The following is a 14,335-nucleotide window of genomic DNA, read 5'->3' on the forward strand; positions in this document are numbered from 1 at the left end:
TATCAGTAACATTACTTGCCTGTACAACTATTACGTATTATTAGCCGCGAGTAATATTAACTTCCAGCATTATCATATTTAATTAATACTTCACACTAGAATTATTCGTCGTAATAATCACCGATCCCTGTTATATTTCATGTATATTTTTAATTTCACCCTTGTAATTGAAAATTAGTTGTTTAGATATGTTTTCATAACTGGGGTGACAGTTGATATCGATATCAAGATCTCGCACGCTTAGAATTTGCTTTATTTATTTATATATATATTCGTTTAAAATTTGAAATTGTTTTATTTATGTTATGTCTACAGTTTAAAATTACTCTTACATTTTTAAATTAAATTTCAGCGAAACTGTTTATATCAAAATTAGCTTATTTTATCATCAAACAAGTATTTAAATACACTTAGAATAATTTCTCTCAAGCAAATTAAAATTTTACGTACGTTAATATATGCTAAGTGCTGTTTCTCATATTATTTTAATTATCAAACGTTACGTAAACAGATTTGTTATCTAATCAGTAGACTGGGTACAATGAAAAAACTTGAGATTTAAAATGTAGATAAACAAACTAGATAGATAAACGAATTAATTCGAAATATGTCCTAAAAATCCAAGAAAACGTTATATTTATATAATTACTATCAACAAGGGCCTCCTTTGTGCAACCTTATTTGACTAAAAGCACCTTTCTGACAAATTAGTTATCTGTGAGGATAAGAAAAAATGTGTTACAATGGGCGATTACAATGCGTGATCGAGCACGTTTGCTGATTACAAAATGCACTTGAAAGATATATCAACATCTTCTGTTTAATATTAATATATATAGCTTTGGAGAAATAGGTTCAAAATTTTGCGGATCATTTAATCATTTGTAGCTATTCGAACTAAAACGAGTTCACAAAGATGACCAGGACAATTAAAATCAACTGCCACTTCTCGTCCTACTTCAAACACCCTCAGCCATCGCATGCGTATGTTTAAACATTACATTATTCACTGTAAGTCATCTACATCATATTCAGCAGGTAGACATGTAAAATTTTATTTAATACCTAGCTTCAAGAAAAATCTTTGTTGAACTATTTTTTTTCATTTCATTTCAAAAACCATAAATTAATCAAAATTTTACAAATTTCGCATAGTAAGTCATTTAATAAGGTATATAACATAGTCTAGAAGTAGCCTCAAAACTTATAGTATTGACTATCAAGAACCAATTTAATATTTGTCAAAAAAATTTGTGAAAATGTTAAAAAATCTTACCTTATTGAAGCACAACGTTCTTGTTATTGATTTCATTCACGGAATGAGAACCATTATATTCGATGATGAAGAAATATTCTATAAATTATCACATGAGCGATTTATCATTTCCCACTTGAACCTATTGGTAATCATCCCGATAAAAACATTGAAACAATTACACTTTAAGGGTTTTTAATTTATCTTAATGAATAAATAATAAATTATTCGTAGATTTCACTTGAATACTAGGTTAGTTGGTTTATTACTTGTTACATGGAGTCAATTCTGCTTTGTAAACATACTTATCTATATTGTTTATTTGCATTTACTGCATATACGCCTTACACTTAGATATTTTTTAATCTCGAGTACAGCACGTTGAGTTCCATTGTTTATTAAGAATTTAATATAATGTAATAGTAATTGACATGCATTATAAGTTATAATAAATTATACAGATTGATATATATTTTTTTTCCTTAAATATTCCTTTCCTTTCCTATTCCTTAAATAAATCAACTTCTTAAAAAATTAATGATCTTTTAATAAGCATTTTTTTAAAACGGAATATAATTTGACAATATTCAAACGTTGATTGACTTTGCGATCAAATCCTGTTGTACTGTAGTTAAATTTGCCTTTATATTTTTAGCATTGTTCCATTTAAACTCATTTTAAGTTTATACTCAGCCAACATTTTGCCCAACTATGGCCCATTTGTTGGTAACAAATGTTTTCGCGGCACATAGCATAGCGATTCAAACATGTAATAACTTCAAAGCAGGACGTCATGAAATATTTCTCCAAAATTGCTTATAAAGTGAAATATCTTTTTTCTCTATGACCATAGACAATCAAACACTCTTTCTAACGATGTATTCAACGTAATATACCCTAGAACCCAACGTAAGTAAAATTCGTTGAAATTGGTTCAATATGTTGAATTGAAAGTGTTAAATAAGTTTATAACTATTTAACACTTTCTTTCAGCATATTTAACTGATAAATATGCACGATAACAATGAAATGCATGTCATAAGACAAATGTAGTTATGAAACTATTAGTTAAATTAGCTAATAGCTAAATTATTTGCCAGTATCACCTCCACCTTCGTCCATCAGTTTGCCATTGAGTATATTCTAAATTGCACTGTTTTTTTGCTATATTTCTGTAGTATAACCTATATGGAATAGTTTTCGAAGTTTTGGTGTGAATTCCAATGATGACACCCTGAGCTGCGAGCTTCTATTCAAATTCCTATAGATTATATTAGCTAGACTATGAACTGCATGTTTCCTAATCCTAATAGTTAATATCTAGGAGCTTTGAGCACTTTCAATTTACCTTTAATTATTGTATGGTTTAAACTACGTTAATTTTGCCCTAAAATAAAATGAATGAATTTAATTAAGAAAAGACTCATGATCTCCTCGAAAGCCGGCGTGGATGGCGCAGTGGTAAAAAGGACAGAACGGTCCTCCCTACAGTTGCGATAGTCGAGGGTTCGAATCCTGCTGGGGCATGGTCATAAATATCTGTTTGTGATTATTTAACATTTGTGATTATCCTTAGGTAAGAGTGTAAAATCCGACCGAGGATTACCGTAATAACGCCAGTATCCAGGCAGGTAAAAACCATTATACTATTTTTATGACAGATTTTATGGGCAACAATGGAATTTCACATATTATGCGATAACGTGTTTCCATTAAATATTTTTATAACTAACTTACGTTATATACGTATGTTCTACACTTTTTATTCTATTGTTTTTTATTATTATGATAATTGAAAGAAGTGACAAAATATTATAGATTAGTCGTTTAAATAGCATACTATCAAACAAATTTCGTTTTCTTTGTTAAAATTATTATATTGTTGAGAGTTGAAACTATTATATGTAACTAAATTAATTAAAAAATACGTTATATTAATTATGTATTTATACCAAAGCTCATATTTGTTAATTTTAATACAGTTATTAAAAAAAGATACTATATGACAAATGACTAAATGAAAAGTTCAACTATTTGTAAAAGAAGCTCCTTCTACAGGGTATTAAAATGAATAATTAATGCCTGTTGTTGTGATTTATTATACATAGTTTTATAGTTATTAAGCTTAGTAAACTATAGTTTACATTATACAATTTGATAATAACGTATACTCTAGTGAAAACTTCTAGTTATGCTACTCTATTATATCTTAACCCACAGAAATAACGGACTAACAATCAACATCGCAGACTAAATTGAATATCCGAAGTCCCAAGGTATGAACTGCGTTTAATGACATTAATAAATAACTCATATCGAATAAAAGCATCACTGTTATGTAACCGGCAAGAATTGTTAGTAATATCGAGCTATAGATGTTGTCTAATATCGTCACCTTGCACCACGATGCAGTTACATATCGAGGTAGAAAGATACTCATAGGAACATTCTGGCTTAACAATATACTCACCAGGTTAAACACATTCTGAATAAATATTGAAAATATATGAAAATGGTTAGATGAATGAAATGAAATGAATGAATGAAAATGAAAGCTTTATAGAAAATTTTATAGAAGAATTTTTTAATAATATTATATTAGTTATTTATATGTTAGACGAAAAATTATATAAAAAATATTTTAATTTAACATATTATTTGAGCCAATTGCCAAATAAAGGCACATTTAAGCGAAAATATTTTAAGAATTATATTTTAATCTCAAGCTAATATAAAAGTCTAGTATTGATATTTGAGGTATCCACAAATCCATCACCTTAAAATACAAGTAATACAATTGTCAATTCATCTCCGATCAAAATCCAATTGTGAAAATGGTTAAGGCAAGAGGACGGTTCTCCTATCGCTGCTGCTATAGTCACGGGTTGAAATACCGTCATGGCATGTTTGTGATTGTTATTGCAATTGTTTATAGACAAAGAACAACGGTCACCCCAGTAACCAGGCTGAATGAAACCGAGTGTTTTTCCATAAGTGTCATAAATAAGCTCTTCTTAGAGATGTCAGTGATTCGCGAAACTGACATCAATTAGTATCTGGGTAACTTTCTTGAAATAAAAGTAAACTGTTTCTTAATTGCTTCTGTATACAGTTGCAAAACAATGCAACACTATAAAATACCCGACTATCAACTATCTTCTATCTTTTTATTATACAAATTTAACTAATGACGAGTCGTGAATATAAACTTATTGAATTACTTTCATGAATGTTTTGTGAATATTTGTCGAGAATACTTCGTGAATGCTTGCGAACCTTTTCGCCCTATTTAAGGTGGTGTGTATGTCACACTCATTTTGAAACTATACCGTATCTGACAATCACCTTTTCTTGGAACCAATAGTGCACTTATAAGGTTTTTTCTGTTCCCAAGTAAACTAGAGGCTAGGCAGTGGCAATAAAATATTCTGCCAGAGAGACCCAAAATAACATCATAAAGCTATAAAAAGCGAGATGTTGGCAAAAACGAGACTTTACACAAAAAAAAAGTACGACAGAAAGGAAAAAAGAAATAGCGTTGCTTTTGAAATGTAACTTTCGTTCATTTGGAGCATCATACGTGATATGTCACTTAAATAGATTGATTACTGTATAATTGCTAAGTCGTTCGAAATTATATGTTCAGAAATTAGTTTATAAGCTAGTATGTTCTGCATTAAGAGATGCATGTCCTTTCCAATATTCATTCTGGTGCAAATGGTTGCAAACTGAATCTAAAGGTAAGCAGATTCAATTCCATCTAGATAATAATTAATCAAGTGATTAACGACCATTGTGTGATGTCTCAGTGTCTTATTTCTCATGAATGTATTTATCTGTGTTTATTTCCTCTCTAAAATATATTATCTTCAGTACCAAAATCTCATTACAAAATTTTTGTCTGTAATAATCTTCAGCAGAGGATTTTAAGGAGTATATAAGGACATATTTTAACAATAAGGTAATTTGCCACGAAGCACATACTTATGCATACCATTTTGATAAGGCGTTTATTGACACTGCGAATAGGTAAAGGTGAAAAAACAAAGCTCAAAAATAAATTATTGTTTGCAACAAATTCTAATATATTTGTCTAAAATAAAGAGAAATCTATTAAAATAAAACGATGCTGTAAATTACACTGACCTAACGGCCAACAAACTACATATTTTTCAATAAAATTTCGATAAATCAACGAACAAAGTTCTACAAATAAAATCGAACGCTATAAAGACGATTATAAAAATATTATGTGATTTATTCGTCTGCATCCGTCTAGCTCTATTATTCCGCGGCCTCTTCTTCTGCTGCCAATATAGCTTTGAAGCTGAAAGGTTCAAAGGCGTATCCCTCACCGCTGTAAAACTTGGACATGAACTCTACCCAGTGAAGACGTAGCGTGTGCAAGAAGGCCGAAAGACCTTCCATAAGGACCAAGATGGCGACAGTGAACACTGCCCATACGGCGAAGAAAATGTAAATCTTGATACACCCAACAAAACCGTCCGTTTTTAACCCCATTTGGAAGACCATGTTCCATAATACTTCTGAGAGTTCTGGAAGGAAAATAAAATCGTATCCGATATCAATGTTCAATTGAAAGAAAGAAACTTACGGGAATGAGCAAGTGACAAGGCCCACAAACGGAGATACGAGGCAGTGTGTGAAATAGTACCCAGAACGTATTCGATGGTATGGATAGCAGAGTGCACCCAAATCTCTCCCATCGGCTCCTCTTCGTGCTCTTCCTCCTCGTGATGATGACCGACTTGGGTCTGGCCAATCTGAACAGTACCTTCAGACCCGTTCTCTGTTATCTCGTTCATTTCAAGCCCTTGGTTTACATCCCCGTTCCTTTTACCCTGAAAATTAAAATTAATTAAACAAATGCTCTTGATACGCTTAAAACACGAAGATATATCTATGGCAGCTACAATTCTATCGGTAATTCGATATATCAGACCCTAATTTTCGGTGGTTTATGTTTTTAAAAAAGGTTTGAACGATAATGTAAAGTAAACTAGGCGGGATTTGTCGGCTTTGCGGATACCCATTAACAGAAATAATTACCATAAATGGCAACTTTATCGTGGACCGTTATTACCAGATGTGACATCTTAATATGTTCAGGATACGTTAGAACTTCCATTCCTCAGTCGTTATTATTTGTTATTATTGATTTATTTATTTATCCATTTATCTCCATTTATTATTCTCTATTTGTTTATTTATACATTTATCTTCATGTATTTTATTCTCCTCTATTTAACTAATTATTCTCCGTATCTTTCTCAGGATTTTTAAATTATTGTGAATTAAAGACATTACAAAGTACAAAATTATAACTTAAGCCAGGACTCTAATATGGCCAAAATAACTGTTGTACAATTACGATTTATAGATAATTTGAACCATATATAAACGCCACCGAAAGTGGTTTCTGCTGACTCTTGGTGGCAGCGTATCTAGCCTTTGTGTGGCCTTTGGCTTTTTACCTTGTGCTCATTGCACGTTCATCATAGTCGATGCTGAAGAAGTAAGTGTACAATATCAAGAGTGTTGTTTATTTATTTATTTGAGATTTTGACTTCACCCTAGCAAGTCCTACTAACCTTGGTGGCAGAGTCTTATGCGATTTTTTCCCTTAGCCCATTACACGGCCATTATTGTTAGTGTTAGGGTAGAAGCTGGTACGTCGCGTGTTACCTCCACTTTATGTCCTATGCGCATGTCATACTTCATCCTAGCATAGTTTTTCATAGCTATCAGTTATCGTTATAGTCATTTGTCTGTTATGATTGTCCGTCATTGTTATTGACTACTATAGACTAAGACTATTTTTAATCATCATGGTTGTTCCGTCATTGCTATTGACTACCATCACCATTAATATTATCAATAGCAGCCGTTATTAGTATGATTACTTGTCGGTACATTCATTTATCGTAGAAGCATCTATCATTGTCATTGAAGATTGGCTGCTGAGGTACGTACGTACGTATATAGTTTTCAGAACTGTTACTCGACGACTCCGACATCAAGAACTCGCACACGTAAAATTTGTTTTATCATTTATTGTGTAAGTAGCTGTTATATGATATATTGATCTCTATTTCTGTTTATTTAAAATGGATAAATGACTTCATATTGTCTTATTACATATAATTTTTAAAACGCCCTGTATTTAAAAAAAGCCCTACAGTAATTTATTTTAATATTCCTTTTTTAACAAATAAATTAAGTTTTTCAAATTTTTCATCAAATTTATTTCATACAACGAAATTAATCTTCATAAAACCGTCAGCTCTCATTAATATACGAATGCCGTTAAAAGAAACTTGCAGCCTATAAAGCAATAATATATTTGACGAATTTACGCATATTGTCCAGCATTTTAAAGTGTCTATCTAGTAAGCCATGTTGCATTCATAAGAATGATAAATAAACAAATATAAATGACAAAATAAACTTTTCGGATAAAGTTTCTGATCATGTTTTATGATCTTGATTCATATGGTAGCTGTGTCATCAACCCAAGTCGATTCACCACAAAAGTCTGGAATTCGTTAACTTTTATTCAGCCATAGTAATCTACGCCTATATGTTCCTCCACTGTGTACTGATTGAGACGCATCTCAAATAAATGTTTTCTAATACGAAGTAGCATAGCATTTGAAAATTCTCAAGCTACAGATGTCAGACTGTCCAAGTCCAAGGACCATACAAAAGGTATAACAAGATAAGTGTTCAAAAGAGGCGGATTTTAGTCTTGATTAAAATATTTTCTCCCTTCATAACGCATGTGACATAACGCAAATATATATATATATATATATATATATATATATATATATATATATATATATATTATGGAGAGCTTCATCTTAAAAGAATTATCAATACTTTTGTACTTTCTTCATTAATTCTCAAGGCATCTGGCATTGCAATGCGAACTAAATCATGAATAATACCACAGGCCTCAATATCTGCATCAGCAAATATGGCGCTATCATCAGCAAACATATTATGTAGAGCTTAATTAGGTGATGAAAAGAAAAAATAAATAGCGAGAAAAAGAGAAAGAAAAATAAAGATATCAGAAATTACTTACGTTGACTTGGGGAGTGTCAGACTTCTTCCTGTTGAACATTATGTACAATGGTTTTCCCAGAAGCATGTACGGGATGCAAATCAAGGCCAACGTCACCAGAATCCTTTGAACGTCTCCCTGGGATTCGAACATGTACTCGTCACAATTTTCAACGGGCTCCCTGTTTTTAAACAACATCATATTGATGAAGTAAATAAGGACGGACGGGGCACACGAGGAACCAAACTTGGTATCTGAAAGGAAATGGTACCACATCAAATAACTAGTGTCTATAATTTCAACATCGTAAGCATACCGATTCCATCATTCTGTCCAGAATAGAGGATCCATTTCATGAACATCATAATCACCATCCACAGGAACAGGAACATAAGCAGCAGGATTTGTGGGATGAATTGGAGGATCAAGTTGACGTGTTGCTTAAAGTGACTGTAAAATAGATATAATGTAGCAAGCTGGTACATTATTAAACTATCACACAACTTACACGTAATTGAAGGTACTAACGCAGACACCAAAGATCATGTGTGCCACGCCGAATATTATGGAGAGCTTCATCTTGAATGAATTACCAAAGATGATTTTGTTCTTGGAGATCTGAAATACCAAGAAAAATAATACAGAAACCTGATGGAGTTACATTATGTCCTACATACCTGCCATACCGGATCCATGCCTATGAAATATGGCGTCCCCACATAATGTTCCCTTGGTGTCATCTGTAAATCCTCTATTTTATGTATTTCATCATAGGAAGCATTTATTTTCCAACTGGTACCGAAAATGTTCATAGATTTTGAGAATATATCGTTATATACGAATCTAGAATATAAAATATAGAATGATAATAAAAAAACATAGAAGCCGGTTTCAGTAATCATACCCTGTGTAGAAGGAGAAGATACCCATGAGGAGGATGATGTAACGACCACCGAAAAAGATTGAGAATATTTCTCCCTTGTTCTTCATGGCAGCGATTCTCTTCTCATCCAATACCAGCCATAATCCAAATAGTGCCATGATGATAGCATGACCACAATCACCAAACATAATAGCGAATAGGAAAGGGAATGTTATAATACTGTATAGTGCTAACAAAAAAAATCAAATGTAAGAATAATTGATTTAGCTAAAAGTGCTAAAAGTATTGAGTGAGTTACTTTAAATCATCGGAGATATCCGTTGGTGAAAATGCGAACTGTCAATGTAAAATAACTTAACATAACTGTTTATAAGAGTTAATAACAGTTAATAAGAGTTTTTCATATATGTTAATATTCTCAATTGCATTTTCGACATTCATTACTTTTGTTGTTGATTTGAAGAAATGCTACTGATGTCCATTAAATACTGGACTATTCTTATGGTGATACAAATATGACGCGGCAATTGTCAATTTTGGTTTTAACAATGTAAAACTTGTGATTTTTTAAGACAATGAATTGCAAGATTTACTGGACGAAAACCCAGCTCAAACGGAAATCCCAAACAACTTAACAGTTGATGAATCTAGTATTTCCAAATGTTTACATGAGATGGGAAAAATCCAAGACTAAGGAAAATGATTATCACACTTATTGACTAAAAATGCCATTTCGAACCATTTTAACATCGCATTTCCATTGTTTAGCTAGCAGAATCCGACTTTTCTGTGACAGGTACAGGCTGGTGATGAAAAGTGGGATCTATTACTACATACTTAAACGCAAGAAAATATAAGTTAGTCCGGGAGAGCCATCCACGTAGACACCGAAACGAAACATTGATAGCCATAAAGTCTTACTGCGCATATGATGGGATCAGCAAGGTGTAGTGTATTCTGACCCGAACGAAACTATCACTACAGATGTCCACCAACGTCAACTGAATAGATTGAAGAGGAACTGTTACAAAATGTCCATTAATAACGAATAACAGACGAAAAATCATACTCTTGCGTGACAACGCTCAGCTACATGTTGCAGAAGTTATAAAGATAAAGAATGAGAAGCATTGATAAACGCCTTTCTAATGTGAAAAAATGATCAAAATATATGCAAGCACCTAATATTCGAGAGATCTCAAGTTAGTCAACGTTTTTTTTTTCATAAACATTGTCGACAGTGGATTCCTTCACACACAAGACAATGGTACACCCAAAATATTGGAATGAAAAGAATATATTAAAAAAAAAGTATTTTAATAACTAATAACCCGGCCGTGAATTAGGCTAAAATAGATATATTGAGGAATGAAAAATGTTTTCCTAAATAGATGATTTCTTATCTAAGTTATTATTTTTGGTACTACCCTTATACTGCCAAAGACTAATGAACCATTCATTGATGAAAACTTCCCAATATCAAAATATCAAATATAAATACAACGTATTTGAAAAACGTCTATAATTGCTTGAACCCAGTAAGCAAAATAGTTATGGTTTAGCTAAGAATGGTGTGATGCTACCCAATAGCCAAATTGTACTTGCAAAATTGTACTTGTGCACTTGTTCGCTTTAAATATGCGTTGTTACATAACATTTTCACTACATAACTTAATTAGTGCGCCTGACTTCCCAAACCAGGCTATTTGAGGGCTTCTCAACGTTTACTGCCATCTTGTTTTCTAATGGAGCTTAACATGTAAATAAGCAGTATAACATGTACTGCCGCTTCTGGAGTAAAACAAACCCAAAATGCAATAATATAAGCCACTTCATTTGCCTAAAGAAACGGCCTATATCACTTTATTACCTCTAAAATACTATAAATATTTTTTCAGAACATCAATTTGAGTTTCGTAAGCACAAAACTATAGAAAACATTGCATAGATTGCACAATAAATGGATTAACCAAATAAATACTAATGATAAAGCTGTAATGATAAACTGTTCAACTGCATTTTGATCTTTTGAGACGTCTTTTGATAACGTATAGCACGTCTTATGTTTCGTGCCCGGTGCAGTTTAAATTTTAAAAAAATCTTGCAGATAAGAGCCATTATCTTACAGATATATAGTTTACTGTAAAACAGAATGAACACACCAAAATACATTCAATATATTTAAAATAATGTACTGGGTCCAGTATGGTATCTTTTGTATACTGTAGAGACAACCCAGGAGATCATTTTTTATCAGAGTTTTAGAATGCAATTTATATTTTGACAATATATTCCCAAATCATTTAATTTATTAATCAATAAACATTTTTTATAGAATAATAATTGCATTATTGTCCAGACACCTGATATATCAAGATTGCTAAAAAACTGCAATTGAGTTCCCTACGTTTATGAACAAGTACATTGACAAAAAATAATTGATTAGAAGTACCTGGATTACACTCTCTGTAAGATCCGATACCATAGGCATCTATCAAATTTTGGAAACCCCTGGTAAACTTATTTGTTCTAATAAATGTTGGTGGGGCTTCAGTGGTATCGATAACATTAAGGAATGATGGTATGGAGCTTCCACAGGCATTCTAAAATAACCAGTTCCATGATAATGCTAATAATTCCCATATGAAAAGACTTACAGATCCATCAGCTAGAGCTTTCTGAACGTTGGGAATATCTTTTGACGGAACCCAACATTCCCCGATAAGGCACTTCTTGGTCACGTCCATATTGAACAGATTTAGAGTGTGATAAATTGCTTTCATCTTGCTGACCATAATGCTCCAATTCTGGAGCTCCTTCGCAACACTGGTCAACACCCTGCTACGGTGATCCTGGGTCTGATTGAGCACAAGTTGCAAATCCTCAATTCTCGTCTTTACCCCTTTTAACATCTCGACTCGCTCTTGTTGAGTATTGGGGCATGGATACAGAGAGGCGTGGTATCCAGCGCAGACTTTCTTGATCCTGCTTTTGAGCTGTTCGCCTTGGAAGAAGGCGACGAACACCGTCTTGTAGTGCTCATTGCCGGTCTGGGGGTCCTCGAGAGGATTCTGGATTTCTGCCTGTTTCAGGAATACGTTTCCTCTAGATATTCTCCAGAGCATTCTTTCAAAGGAGGGGACTTTTTCTCTGTTGATGACCCCAGCTACGAATCCTAGACGCCCTCTCACGGAAATATTGTGATCATCTGGTATTAAGGCCTGAAAAACAACGAACATGTTTATTCGTTTGTATTCAAGATTACACAGAGTAGCATTTCTCACCTTATGAGCGGAATCGAAGCCATTGACCTCGTCTTGTTCGCTGAAGAAGGCCTGAGTCTTCTCAAGCACGTGTCTGAGCTCGGTTAGTTCCAGATAGTTGGACTTCAAATTCACGGAATTTTCCATCAACTGCTTAATATCACTCTCGGTTTTTTCAAGATGGGCCTGAAATTAAAATGATCTATTAAAAATAATAGGTCACATTATAAAGAATACAGATCATTCGTAGATAAAATAATCGTAGACATAAAATAATCGTAGACATTTGAATACTTCAGTTTTCTAAACTAAGTAGTTTTCAGAATATTTACTCAAACTTAGCTTAGCAGTCACATCAGTATTTTCTTCTTACTTAAACATTTTCTCTCACGGCCATTTTTAGCCTTGACAAGTCACGCATTGGCCAGTCTAATTTCCTTTTCAGCTGAACATGCAAACAGGAAAATAGTTTTCGACATAATTTTCTAATTATAACAATTTAACAATTTCCATATTGTTGGATTAAGATTTACCTGGCTTCAGAGTGTAAACTTCATTACTTTTGCTACAGGATTCATGTTAAGTGGTTGATTTGGCAGCGATTCAATCGCCTAGTCATTTTCACACTTCCTAAATATTTCTAAACCATGCCAAGCCATGATGTATCGATCTTATTAAGTAGTAATCAGAAGGCGATATGTCTGGTGAGTACACTGGGTGCGACAGGATTTTCTCATGCGAACTGCCACAGTGTATTAATCTTGCCAACTTTTGCTATATGTTGCCGAGTATTGTCATGCAAGAGGACGACTTTACGCCTATACTCTCTATTGCTGGTCTTTTTGCAACAATGCGTAGTTTAACTTTTTAGTTCAATTGATGTCCAAAACATCTGCAATAATAGTTTCATTTGTTTTTAGTAGCGTAATATACAGCTTGCTGATCCCATCATATGCACAGCAAGACTCTATTGGCACACTACTGGCTCTATATTTTGGATTGTCGTAGTATATCCACCTTTCATCATCAATCACAATACTCTATCGAAAACTCTTCTTTCTTGCCTGATAAGTCTAGTAGCTATTTTTACTCAATTTGGATCTTTCTGATCGGATGTAAAAGTCTAAAGAAATTTATCATGTGATGAGCATCATTATAACTTTCTAAAAGTTTTTTTATGGGCTTCGGTAACAGATTTTCAAATAAAAAATAAAAATATTTGATGATATAATGTTTTCGAATCAAAATCATTTTCTAGTTTTAATAGAAAAATAAATGGCCATTCTATTTCAATTTCTATATTGTTTTTCTTGTTAATTTCAATAGCATTAACTGTATATATTTTTCTTTGAGAGAAATAAATATGTTTTTTTTTATTTTCTAACTTTAATGACACCATATTCTACTAGTGTTTCTACTATATTTCGGATATAGCTTGATATGGATTTTTTATTTATGCTAAATTTTTGAAATTAAATCTTAAACTGTTATGAATATGAAAGAATAAGTATTATGAAATGAGACGAAGAAATATTTATATGTATACGAATTATAATTTAATTAGAATTAAACCTAACAAATGCAATACAAACAAAAACTTTGAATAATAAAGAATGAGCTAAAAGTGATGAAAAAATCACAAAATTAATAATGTATGTATATGTATTTAATTCAGTCGTAAGTAAGTCGTTTCGTCAGTAAGTTGAAGAATTTAGCTTTAAACTTATTGCTATAAAATAAGCATATACAGAAATAGTGATACTTATTTAGTAGAACAATTTGTTGAAATTCTTATATTGTAAAATACAAACTTATATATACTTATATATAAATACATACATTTT

At 32.4% G+C, this 14,335-nt stretch overlaps 2 protein-coding genes across 6 annotated transcripts in view; both read right to left on the bottom strand.

Moving 5' to 3' along the window:
- Positions 1-1,549, bottom strand: part of LOC143195161 (V-type proton ATPase 116 kDa subunit a 1) — a 36,468-nt gene extending 34,919 nt beyond the window's left edge. Inside the window, exon 1 of one of the 2 annotated variants that reach the window (XM_076402103.1) lies at positions 1,277-1,549. The gene's annotated coding sequence lies outside the window, so the exon portion shown is untranslated. The remainder of the gene's footprint in view (positions 1-1,276) is intronic. The other variant, XM_076402104.1, reaches the window with a different exon arrangement.
- Positions 1,550-5,316: 3,767 nt separating this feature from the next.
- Positions 5,317-14,335, bottom strand: part of Vha100-2 (V-type ATPase subunit a family protein Vha100-2) — an 84,679-nt gene continuing 75,660 nt past the window's right edge. For 2 of the 4 annotated variants that reach the window (XM_076402102.1, XM_076402101.1), the window contains exons 4-13: positions 12,513-12,677; positions 11,886-12,449; positions 11,681-11,831; positions 9,250-9,457; positions 9,023-9,188; positions 8,854-8,963; positions 8,662-8,795; positions 8,367-8,599; positions 5,871-6,117; positions 5,317-5,811 (exon numbers count right to left, since the gene is read on the bottom strand). In XM_076402102.1, coding sequence (XP_076258217.1) covers positions 5,540-5,811; positions 5,871-6,117; positions 8,367-8,599; positions 8,662-8,795; positions 8,854-8,963; positions 9,023-9,188; positions 9,250-9,457; positions 11,681-11,831; positions 11,886-12,449; positions 12,513-12,677 — 2,250 coding nt within the window. In that variant the 3' untranslated portion in view covers positions 5,317-5,539. Of the gene's footprint in view, positions 5,812-5,870; positions 6,118-8,366; positions 8,600-8,661; positions 8,796-8,853; positions 8,964-9,022; positions 9,189-9,249; positions 9,458-11,680; positions 11,832-11,885; positions 12,678-14,335 lie in introns of all 4 variants that reach the window. The other 2 variants (XM_076402100.1, XM_076402098.1) reach the window with 1 other exon arrangement.

This window comes from Rhynchophorus ferrugineus, unplaced genomic scaffold (assembly GCF_030347505.1).
Source record: "Rhynchophorus ferrugineus isolate W39M unplaced genomic scaffold, kcgeb_rfMv2 rfM4, whole genome shotgun sequence".
NCBI lineage: Eukaryota > Metazoa > Arthropoda > Insecta > Coleoptera > Curculionidae > Rhynchophorus > Rhynchophorus ferrugineus.